This window comes from Poeciliopsis prolifica, unplaced genomic scaffold (assembly GCF_027474105.1).
Source record: "Poeciliopsis prolifica strain line A6 unplaced genomic scaffold, Auburn_PproV2 SCAFFOLD061, whole genome shotgun sequence".
Classification (NCBI taxonomy): domain Eukaryota; kingdom Metazoa; phylum Chordata; class Actinopteri; order Cyprinodontiformes; family Poeciliidae; genus Poeciliopsis; species Poeciliopsis prolifica.
The window spans coordinates 2082285-2094280 of NW_026562436.1; the positions used below are offsets into that span (position 1 = coordinate 2082285).

General features: G+C 38.7%; 1 protein-coding gene across 1 annotated transcript; it reads right to left on the reverse strand.

Annotated features, from left to right (window-relative positions):
- Positions 1-314: 314 nt before the first annotated feature.
- Positions 315-9915, reverse strand: sec14l7 (SEC14-like lipid binding 7). Its single transcript, XM_055060576.1, has 12 exons — positions 9747-9915; positions 8748-8823; positions 6001-6044; positions 5020-5082; positions 4721-4909; positions 4146-4241; positions 4003-4063; positions 3819-3902; positions 3315-3421; positions 3096-3235; positions 2150-2319; positions 315-1972 (listed from the first exon to the last, which is right to left on the reverse strand). Exons 1-12 carry the CDS (start codon positions 9798-9800, stop codon positions 1842-1844), a joined length of 1215 nt encoding a protein of 404 aa, XP_054916551.1. The 5' UTR covers positions 9801-9915; the 3' UTR covers positions 315-1841.
- Positions 9916-11996: the final 2081 nt, after the last annotated feature.

An 11996-nucleotide genomic window follows, 5' to 3' on the forward strand; every position in this document is an offset into this window, starting at 1 on the left:
GTGGACACATTAATTATTAGCCATCAGAGCTCGAGATTAGATGAAAGATCGAGACAAGTGAGGGTTCATAGTTCTGAATTGTATATGATTTATGTCCTATAAATGTGTTTATATGACATAAGTCATATCAGCGGTTTTCAGCGGTACTGAAATCAAATCTGTTAAGTGCACAAACTCGGCGAATCAAGTTGATTCTGATAGGAAAATATTGATCAGTTGTTAATAAGCGAATTTTATACATTTGCAGGCACAACAGGATGGGGTATTTGTGAAAAAATAAAATAAAGTTCAATAAAAAAAAGCAATTTGGCATATTTAAACAGAACAGGTTTTTATTGCAACATTTCAACATTGATGACCTTGATGTAATGAAGCTTTCATAAATTAAAATAAATTATTACACGTTTACGACATGCCCCAACAGTTTCCTGCTTGCAGAGTCAATACTTCAGTGGCGTCTGTCTTGCGCCTCCCTCATGCGTTTTATTTTGGGCTGCTATTAAAAACAGCTCAACACACACAGATCAGTCAAGTGGTTCTATTAACAGATTTCACACAAAGAATATCAAAATTAGATATTTACATTACTTCAAAATATGAATAATCACTTATTATCAGTCAGTGAATATATGCTAAGGCAACGCTTTATGCAGATTCCTCCGGAGAGGCCCCTGCCCTGCATGATGATAAAACATCAAGGGGGAAAAAGTCAGTTCAGATGGGTACAATTTCCAAAAGACTTTAGGAGATGCAGTTTTTCTATTCAAATAATTCTATCCAAATCTGAACAGCTGGTAAAAATTCAAAGAGTCTTTTCAGAAATCAGATAGATTCTCTCCAGAAGAACATGCTTTGGTGTGCAAAATCTGGTGTTTCTTCACAGAAACTATGAAGAAAGGAGGTGTCAGCAGCATGTGGGGGAAAGATTTCCCTCTATAGGCTGGTGCACTGTACACAATAGTGTAGGTGGTATCATAATATCTCATGATGTCAGTCAGGAGCTTTTAGCTTGGATGAAAGTGGGTATTTCAAACAAACACCAATCACAAGAACAGAAAGGCTTCAGAATGACAAAAAGGCATTACTGCAGTTCACCTCCAGAACATGTGGTGGCAGCAGTGAAATATGGTTAGAGAGCATAAATGTATGAATACAGTCATACAATAAGAAAATATATTTCATTTACAGTAAATTAATCAAATTTCTCTTTGGAATCAATACAGTATTTTTTAATTGCATTTGAATTGAATTTGGAAAATACTGATGTTGTGCTCTGAACTCCGATGCCAATCAGTAGTTCGCCACTCCTGAGTGAGCAGCGGGCAATTTTTAGCTCCACCTCTGGTGAAGTGGACAGGTCCTACTGTTATGCACATTAAATGTAAAAGTAGAACTCAACAACGTTTAGCAAAGTGCTGAAAACACAACCAGGTGGTGTGAGGAAACTGTTATTGGTGACGTTGGATCACCCAAAACTGACCTGTAGATGGCAGTATAGACAGCATGTGCAGCTGGGTTCATGATCTAGCAAATCTTGCAGGATATTGATCCAAAAATAAATATCTGAAAAAAATGATTGTTCATTAAAATGAGAATTTATTATAACTTTACTTTGCTTGAACCGACCTCTGTGGTTCAGTTCTGAATCATTTTGGGACAGTTGCAGTGCACTGCATTCACAGCACTGCTTCTCATCCTCACATTAATCAGCTTTAATTGTTAATTGTTTTGGGCCAATTAAGGCCCAAAACAATTAGGAACTAACACGCAGTGCACTGAGAGACGCTGAGGTTAAATCCAGTACAGGTGACCAAAATGTGAGATGTAATGTTTGCGTGTCCTCACTGCAGCCTCACGTCCCCTCTGCTGCACGGAGTCTGCAGCTGTTCATCCCCAGGAGGAATCACCTCCACGTTGTAGCTAACCTTCTTGGACTGGAGGACGCTGTAGCTGTTGTCAAAACACAGCACATCTGCAAGGGACGAGGGATGTAGTTAGCCACAGTTAGCACAATGGCCACTCAAAACTCTTTACACCCGAACCACATTCACCCCCTCACACTTACATTCATATGCAGAGATGCAGACATTTTGACCAATTTTCTTGACAAACATTCAGATGAATCTGAGAAAAACAAGTGATTACTAACAGACTCCTGGCTCTGAGCAGGTGAGGCAGCTGTCTTCTGGGACCAGGTGAGCATTGTACCGCTCGCTAGGAAGAACCGGCATCATCTCGGCTACTTTCTGACTCTTGCTGTCCTTGGTGCGGCGGTACACTCCAAACCCGATGTCTGCTCCATCACTGGCAAACTGCCACCTAGCGGGGAATAGCACGGCATCTTATTCTACTGATACATTTGTTTTTTAAAACACATTCCCTCCATGTACTAAAACATAACTGACACGTGTTACTGATCCTGATATCTGTATTGGTCCCAATATTGAAAAATATTCTAGGTCTGGTATCGGTGACGAGGTGCCTGATCCATAAGGGCAGATCTGTTGTGTCTGTCAGTTTCTTCATTTATTTTCCATTGGCTGTTCTACTCCTAATTGCTATGACTAAACTAATTAAATTTGTTTACATAAATGTTTGATCAAACTTGCAAATAATTTTAGTAATACAAAGTCTAACAATAAAACATTTTAGTCTCATTTAATTTTAGAGCTAGAAAAAAGACGTTAATGAGACGGAGATGGGTGGAGACAGTGAAGCTGCAAGGACAGAAGATACTGAAGCCCGAAAGTTTTAATTAAGAATACATAATGTAATGCAGTAATAAGGGAAGGTTCTTTGCATATTTCAGGTATTATATTTTTTTCTAAAATAAACAAGAATCCATCAGTAACTACAAAGTTCTTAATACACATTTTTCCCAAATTTTTGTTGCTGTAATCAGAACTGTGACGATAATAATAATAAATAATAATAATAATAATAATAATAATAATAATAATAATGGAGGAACTGGGTTCCTGTCTAAGAAAGGAATTCAAATAATTGAATCATTATTTGAATAAAAGAGTTGTTTCTCTTAATGCGTGTTATTCCTCAGTGCGTTTCAGACCAGATTTCTGCACCTGCTGTCATACCTGAGGAGGCTGCTGGGGGCAGCAACGTCGAACTCCAGCTGCAAGCTTGATCCGCGGCTGACGGTGACGCTACTGTCGTACTGAACCTTCAGCGACTCCTGCACGTAGTAAGACTTGGGAACGTTCCCGCCGTAGTTGATCTGGAAGTGCAACGGATGAATCATTTCAGTCAGAACCTTCCAAACAAACTGGATCTTGTTTCAGGGTTTCTCTTCTCACCATGGTTCTGCAGCGAGGGTCTCCGTCGGGGTCGGTCAGGGTTCCTCCATATGCCACAGGAAGCTGGTTCGGGTCGATGTGCTTCCGCAGCACTTCCTGCCAGTTACCTGCAAACAGCCAAACAGTTTGGAGAACAAATCAATAAAACCATAGAAATCCAGGGAACAAATAATTTGGACATAATTTGTAACATATTAAAATGATCATTTATTATTTGTAACATAATTTTGAATAATAAAAAATTCTTAGCCTAATATTCCGTCATAGGTTTCCCTTTCTTTGCGATATAGTCCAGTGGTAATCTTATAATCAGAGTTCAATGATTTAAATAAAATATTATTTATTTATCGCTATTATTATTATTTATTGCAGAATTGCTATTAATTCTGTAATAAAAAGCAGAAACCAATATAATTTAACACAAGGAACAATAAAAGTTAGCATTAAACTGCAAAACCAGAGACATTATACTTTTTTAAGAGATATGAAGGAGAGTCATCTTACTTCCTAAAACCATGATTTTCCGTCGCGTTTCCTCGCACAGGAAGTGTTTGATCAGGTTGTAGGCCATCGGAAACATTTTAGGAGCTGCAGCAAAAATAACAAAATAAAGAAATTTTTCAACTGCAACTTGAAAACACAACTTGGACAACAACAGCGAGACCATGTCGCAAATCAGTTGAGGTACCTTTAATGAGAAGCACCTTCTTTAGCCCCTCAGGGTAGTTGTCTTCATACATGGTGAGGATCTGCAGGAGATAAAGAGCAGCTTAGACACAGAATAAGGCTTTAAGACACAGCGTGTGATGAACGTGAGCGCGAGCGACAAACCTCTCCATAAGTCTCGATAGCCGGTTTCCAAATGTGCTTCAGTCCAAGTCCTTCGCAGTCATAAATCAGAGTGGTGGACTCTATGTTCTTCCCAAGCTGCGGCAGACAGAGAGGACATGTTGGAGAAAGAGACAAGGAGAGGAAATATGAGGGGAAGAGAATGGAAACAGAGGAAGGGAAAAAAGGATAAAATGGAGGGAAAAAAGTGAGTCTAGATCAGCCTTTCTCTCTCGTCCCCCTAAAGGTTCGCAATGAGCTGCATTTAAGCGACCGTTATTTGCCGTGGTGTGAGCTCAAAGTGCGACATGTACAGCTACCTTACCAAAGGATTGTATTTGAAAATAATGGATAAATAGCTTTGGGCTGAATCAAATGAAAAGCTGAAGATATTGGTAGAAAGAAAACAACACCAGGACTATGTGATCAAAGCAATTCATGTCTGCAGGGATATTTTTCAGTTTCAGAGAATAGAAACAGATAAAGGGAAAACAAAGTTTGAAGGTGAAAGAATGCGGTCAAAAAGGAGGGAAAAAGTGGGTCTAGGTTTAGACGTGAGAGGTGAGCTTGACCCAGACCTTCTCAGACTGCCTCCGACATTCCCGCTGCAGCATCTCGATGTGTCTGATCTTCGTCTTCATGAAGTCCTGTTTGCTCGCTGACAGCAGCAGGCCTTTGGGGTCCAGAGGGCCGATGACGTCGTACCAGATGGGACTCCCCTCTCGGTCATAGCCGCACATCCCACCAGATACGTACTTCTCAATCACCTTGGGAAGGACAAGCGTGAGCGTCATCAAATGACAAGGCAACGGAGTGGAGGGTGTCACATCGCAGACGCCTGAGAAGACGAGTGGAGGAGTTGGGGGGGTCGAGTTACCTCTGGAGGCTTCCAGTCAGTTATGATGGTGTCCACTTTCATCTGCTTCCTGAACTCCACATGCTGTAAGAAGAGGAAAAGGAAGCAGAAGAAGAAATAAGTCTCTCAAAAACCAGGAAATAAAACTAATGATGAAAAACTTAAAGGAATTTGGTTCATTTTAAATCTTTTTCAAACTGTTTTAGTCTTTGTGTAAAGATGACAAATAAAGTGAATTCTTTTAAAGTAAAGTTTTTGGTTCTTATAATTACAACCTATTTGAGTTGTCTTATGGAATAAATCAACACAGGATGCATGCATTTTAATAATTTCAAAAGTGTGGTGTACATGTTTATTTCACTCTTTCAACTCTGATATCCCTAATTAAAATCCAGCACAACCAAATTCAGTCCAGAAATTCTTCCTTAATCCCCGAGAGTACTTAAATGTCATAGTACACAATTTTCTTCAAAGACTTATTGTAGATTATGGTGGCTGTGAAGTATTTCCTACAGCAGTCAGTATCACAGCACATCTGAGAAACACTCTGACTGAAAACCCCTTGTTGTTGTACAACAGTTTCATAAAGAGGACAGTGAGAGTTGTTGACACTTTTCTGGATTGTATGGATTGTCCATGTGCTCCGTCATCTCCAGGCATTCCACAGAACAGAACCAGCATTCTTTATCGGGTCGTTGAGCTTCTTTAGCTCTGATGCTGCTGCCTCAACCAATGTTGGCAGAAGAGATTATAATCTCCACTGCAGGTTTATACATGCTCATATGTCAAAAGTTCACTAATGAAGGCCAAAAACAAAAAACATTTGAGAAATTCCTGTTCAATTATTAACAATGCTATATGTTATGTAACTTCCTCGTGCAGTCTGTAGGTAAAAATCAATAAAGTCAAAAGCAATGGATGTTACATAATGGATGTTTCGTAAAAATGTAAAGGCTTGAGCTGAGTCTGAGACGCAAAGCAGAGACTTCTCAAAAATCTCACCTTTCTGATCATGTTCTCTGATTTCTGAAGATTGAAGTTACGAGCTGGGAAGAAGGAAACAGAAGAGAGAGCATCCATGTGAAATCATGAATGTTTTATTTCAGTCAGCGCAGAACACATGAAGTCATTCTCCTCTTGGGAATTATGTCTCCTTCAAACTGAGTCTGTCTCAGTTTGAAGGAGATACTGGTGTCCGGAAATATTCTCTGATATTCCACGCTGATGACCTTTTAGAGACATATTGTTTGGTTTTATTTATTAACAACAAGAAACACAGGATTTATATGAACTGTTTGGAATAAATAATTGTATTATATCTTCGGGGGAGAAGGAGAAAATCCCCAAATTTGATAAAAGAAATAAAATAAAATTCAGGTGTTTCTGGAATATTGTTTGGTAAACAGGGGATTCTGGGTTCAAATCCCAGCAGTGCCTCCATTATTATCTCTATTTAGGTTCTGAATGTAGGAGGTTCAAGAAGAGTCAGTGAACTAAATTCATAAATTCCATTTCTTAAGACCAAAATAGCCAAAACAGTGCTGGTCCATTGTCCTGCTTTCCTTGTGGTCAAACACAGTAAAATGTCCCCTAACAACAGCTCCTTTTGGGCCTTTATCTAAGCTACACCCTAAAGACATACATGCTGCTTATTTAGGAACTTTTCCAGTATATTCAATAACCTTCTGAGGACCAATGTGCTTTATGGGGGCCAAACCCTGACCGTATGTGGTGGAGCACACGTTTCAGGGTTAAAGGTTAGATTTAAAGGTATAGTGTAAATAAAGTTTTGGTTAAGGTTTAAGTTAGGAATGTACAGATACTGGTGTGAGGGTAAGAGAAGTTACTCAAGTGAATAGAAGCCAGTACAAAGTCCTAAATATGGGTAAAAATACAAACAAGCACCTCTTCTCTAGCTACCAAGACTGCTCAGAGATCATGTGCTAAAGTCCATTTCCTGCTGCATGCAGTTGAGTGTCTGTGTTCTTGCATTTGTATATTGTAAGGATGATGTTCCTACACATACATTATGAGGACCTACTGCTTATGAGGAGAAGAACTGTTTTGGAGTTAAGGTTCAGGTTTAGGACTCAGGTGTGAATTGAGCTTAGGGTTAGCTAAGGTCTGATGACGGTTAAGGGTCAAAGTTAGGCTATAGAAATGAATGGAAGTCAATACAAAGACCTTGTACAGGTAGAGAGACATAACTTGTGTTTGCATATGAAAGTGTGTGGGCCAGTGATTTCAACCAATCACTGCTTTTTTCATACCTGCACACCGTCATTGGCCGATCTGAACACACCCTCTAGGCAAAACCTGTGGCCCGAGATTGTTTTTAACACAGACTCACTCTCTGGAGCAAAAAACATTTAAATGTATATTTGATGCCTATCACTTGAAGCAGAGCAAGATTTCGTTTTAATATTTGTGTTTTATGTTAAAGCTCGGAGATCAAATAGCTTCCATTACTCAGGCTCACTCTGAAACAAGGGCAGGAGAAATGGCATTGAATTAATCCAAAAGAAGGAATGTTTATTTACTTTCTAAATAAAACTAATATTTATAGTTTTATTTAATGTGGAGCAGTGTGATGGATTTGGAATGGATATTTTTGGGGACACAAACTGAAGCTTCTAAATGGTGGGAAGAGAATAACCTCACCTTTCAGGAACAGAGACATTCACATCAGTTGCTGTCTCCAAAATGACAACAGTGAAATTTTTGCAGAAGGGATTAGGTACTTTTTTTTTATATTTCACACATAGAAAAATGCATATACAGTGTCTTCTGAGCAGTGCCTTTGACACAGTTTCAAACTTTAAGCTTGTTTTTTTAGCAGGCAGAGAAACTGGTCAAAGTCAAACAGGCGGTGAGCACACACCCACACACACACGCACACCCACGCACACGTGGAGACACACACACACCTCTCTTCATTGATCTCAGCCTGCTCTGACTGTGGACCATTAACCAGACAGACCACAGCTTTCAGAAGCTTCTGACAGAAACATAAAATTACAGTCGCAGAGCTACTGAAACATAATTTTATACACTTACTGTTTCTATCAGTTTTGAACAACTTGAGCTGATTGAGAAAACAGATTTCCTTCAAATTACCACATGATGAACTCTTTGCTGCCAAAATGCCATTTGTGAAACATTCATTTAAAAGGTTCTTAAACTAATCCATAATAATATGCATTAGTTTTAAATGAACAATTGTTCATTTAATCCAATTGTTGCGTCACTTGCTGCAATCCAGGGTCATCGTATGGGGGGGAAAAGTTAGGACCGACAAGGGGCCCCCAGAACATTTTTTTCTTTTGTTCACAGAAATGTTTTAAAAATGTGGCGCTGTCAGTTACAAAATTAATCATATTGTGTTTTGTAAAATTGATATTAGCAGTAAAAATCAAATGTTACAGACCTCCCAGACCAAAAAGCACACGTCTATATTTGCCCTGAACATCCCCCTGAATCTGTTATCGGTTGGAAGCGGGAAATCGTCATAATTAATAGAAATAAAGGCTTAAAAACATCAGACTGTGTCTAAATGATCGAAGTAATGTTTTAGTGAATGAAGCTATGAAATAAATAATTTTCAATATGAGTTTATATAAGGCACAATGCAGAAATAGACACGTATGGATTGACAATCTTGTGCGAAAATACCAGTGGAAATACTACAGTCTGAAATATTCAAACACTGAATATTGGTGTGAAAAGGAAAAGGCGACTAACAGACTCACCTCGGAGCCAGCGGAGGAGGTAGTGGTCATGCTGAGCGGGCAGGCTGGGGAGGACATCTTGAATCCTCTCCCGAAACTGAAAGCAAAGCCAAGGCGCAATTCTTTGTCACAAAGAGTTAAAAAGAAGGAAAATCAGCTTCAGTGAACATGAATGCGCTGCTGGTGTAAATTGACTCATTAGTACTCCAAACAAACACTTGATGGGCCGCCTGTGTTAAGGCGGCCCAGCAGGTTATTAGCTGCAGGGGCCGATTAGTTTTCAAGCAGGACGGTTTGAAAAGCTTTTCCCCTCAAATGAAACCGTCATTTCAAAGCTGAATTTTGTATTTTCTCAACAATCAGGAAATGCATGATTATGTTTCATTTTATCAGGTTATCCTTCTCTGACAATTCGAAACATTTTATGGACTTTTTAACAGCCCTCTTGTCCATATTTGGTCCTTATTTGTCACCACATTGTTACAATTTGCACAGTAAAAGCTTCTATTTCTGCTCATTTTTAAAAAGAGAGTCATTATTTGTCATGCTAAATCCATTTTTGCTTCACTGAAATTAAGTGGATAAACCTAAATACACGTTTTCAAATCCAAGCTCATCTGCGTTTAGTTTAGAGTTCAAATAAACGCAAATGGTCAATATTGACCATTAGAAAACATGAAGATGTTATTTGAAAGAAGCTGTGAATGTACTACATGTATTCACAGATTAAAGCTTTGGAGAACAAACAGCTCTGACCCATAAGGAGGAACTTTGCACAACCTGTGATAAAGATTGTCTGGAAAAACAAATGTAGTTCCAAGAAACCGCGTTTGGTTGTGGGTTTGTAAGTTTTAACACAGAGCATCAGCACATAACAGTCAAAGTTTTCACTGGGAGAGTATCTGAAGTTGGATCAGTGCAAACCTACTGATGTCAGCCTCACTTAAAAAACCAACGTCATTTACAAAAAGCCTCCCAGAATTTCCAGCAGACATTCCAGACTGGGGAATCATCTCTGACCTGAGTGAGGGTCTGGGCCTGCTTGGGGCTCAGGTCTCCGACTCGTCCGCTCATGTCTCGGCTGAAGCGTCGCTCCGACGGCCCTGCTGCTGCAGCTGCTGCTGCTGCTGCGGTCTGTGAATGAGAGCTGGAGGAGGTAAACACAGGTAGACGGGTGAAAATGGCACGCCTCCACTCACTGTCTCCCAGTTATGCTCACAAAGGAAGGTGGACTTTCACCCTGCTCCCACTGGTCACCTGATGAAACCTTCAGCAGAGCTGAAAAACTAAAAAAAAAAAAACCCCACTAAACTCGAGTTGATTCTTTTATAAAATATTAGGCTAATTTTGATTAACTAATCCCTTGTAAGTAGTGATTTTCTTCTGGTTATAACCAGAAGAGCATATAGTGGTAATGCTTGCCACCATCGATCCAAGTCAACAGATTACATAAATACGGTTGGGTAACAAGTGTTTGCAATCTGCTGTTACTTACATAATAAAAAAAGGAAAAAGTTTCTCATAAAATATGGTTCTTATCTAGTTGATTTGAGGAATGTTCACTTTATTTATATAGCAAAATCCATCTAAAGGCACTTTGCAAAAAAAAAAAAAGTTTAAACGCAATGTGCTCAATTCATTATTCAAAGAAGTTTAAAAAGGAAACCCAGTAGATTGCATCGAGTCAGCAGTTCACTGCAGAACCTAGCGAAAGAATTTCTAACCATATCTTATCTCACTGCAAACACAAATCTAAACGCATTTGATTGGAATTTGTGCGTCAAACATGAAGCAATGCAAAATTATGAAAATAGAAAGATTTTTTTTTTATTTTTTTGTTTTACATGTCGTTAAAAATAAATGTATCTGCTAATGGAACCAGACATTTTTCCATCAACATGAAGGAATTATTGACTTAAATCAAGCTCCTATATCTTGTTGAAAACTCAAATTAGTCGTCTAATTTCAAGTGGAGCAAAATATTTCTACTAGAAATTAGACAAAAAGAAAAACATTAGGTAAACTCCAGTATTGCTTTGAATTTAGCTGCATCCAACTTGACCAGTTTTTTTTTTTTCTTCTGAAGGACGGCATGACGCTGCCACCATCACATCAGAGTGATGCCATTTTTCCATTGCGCAAAATGTGGTCAAAACGTTCTGGTTTGGTTTTGATCAGTGCTGGGTCAACTTTACAGCCACAGTACGGAGCTGTGGCAAAAAATAAGAAAAACAACAAAAAGCAAACGTTTCTTAATGAAAGTTAAATGCTGCAGATTTAAAGTCTGGCATTAAAACAGGATTTCTTCGTCCATAAAAGTCAGGTTTATGAAATCTAACACTCATTTTCAGCAGATCATTGAATTCTGGCATGTCAAAGGAAAGGTCTGAATTTGAACTGAAATTGTCTGAAAACCAGTTTTTTCTTTTCTTTCCGCTTCATAATTTTACACACATTTGTGCTGGTCTCTTAATATTTACAGCTGGAAGGTTCTGCACGGAGCTGCTACAGGAAGAAATGATTACTTTTAGTTAAAAAAGAAAATAATCCAGTATTGGTGAAAATTAATGAATGCAGAAACAACCAAAAGATCTTAAAATCCCTCAAATAAAATGAGTTAGTCTGTATTTATCCCTACCAGTCGGGTTCAGCTTAAAGAGAGAGAGAGAAAAAAGAAAAGCACATCACAGACTTTTTTTTCCACAAAAAGTAATTTTATTATTTAAATACACAAGCTATTTAGACCCACCAAAATAAAGCTGGTGTCATGAATAAATAGATGATTTACAAGAAATCACAATCAGAGAGCCTAGAAAGTCTTTGTCACCCTGACATAATGCAGCTGTTCCAATCAACAGAGGAAGAAATTATTCATCAGGACTGCATTTCCCAGCTGCCCTCGCTGGAGAGGACAGGGAAACGGACATCTTTGACCGGGAGTTCAGCGCTGAAATGGACGTGTACTTTGGAGAGGATCGATACAAATCAAACTCCACCGCTTTGACGTCAGATAATTTACATCATGCATCACCTAAGATTAAAAAAAATAAATAAATTACTTTGTCCACGATAACAGATAAAACTGTGTAAATTCATGATGTGTGACAAATTAATCCAAAAGAATAACTTGACTTTTAAGTAAATGAAAGCAGAGATTTTGATTACTTAAGAGCAGGACCACGACTCTAAAGTCTGAAGAAATTATGTTTATTAAATTTTCTGCTGCTCTCAGCACTCATTCTGTGTGCAGGCAGACATTTTGTTGGCCCA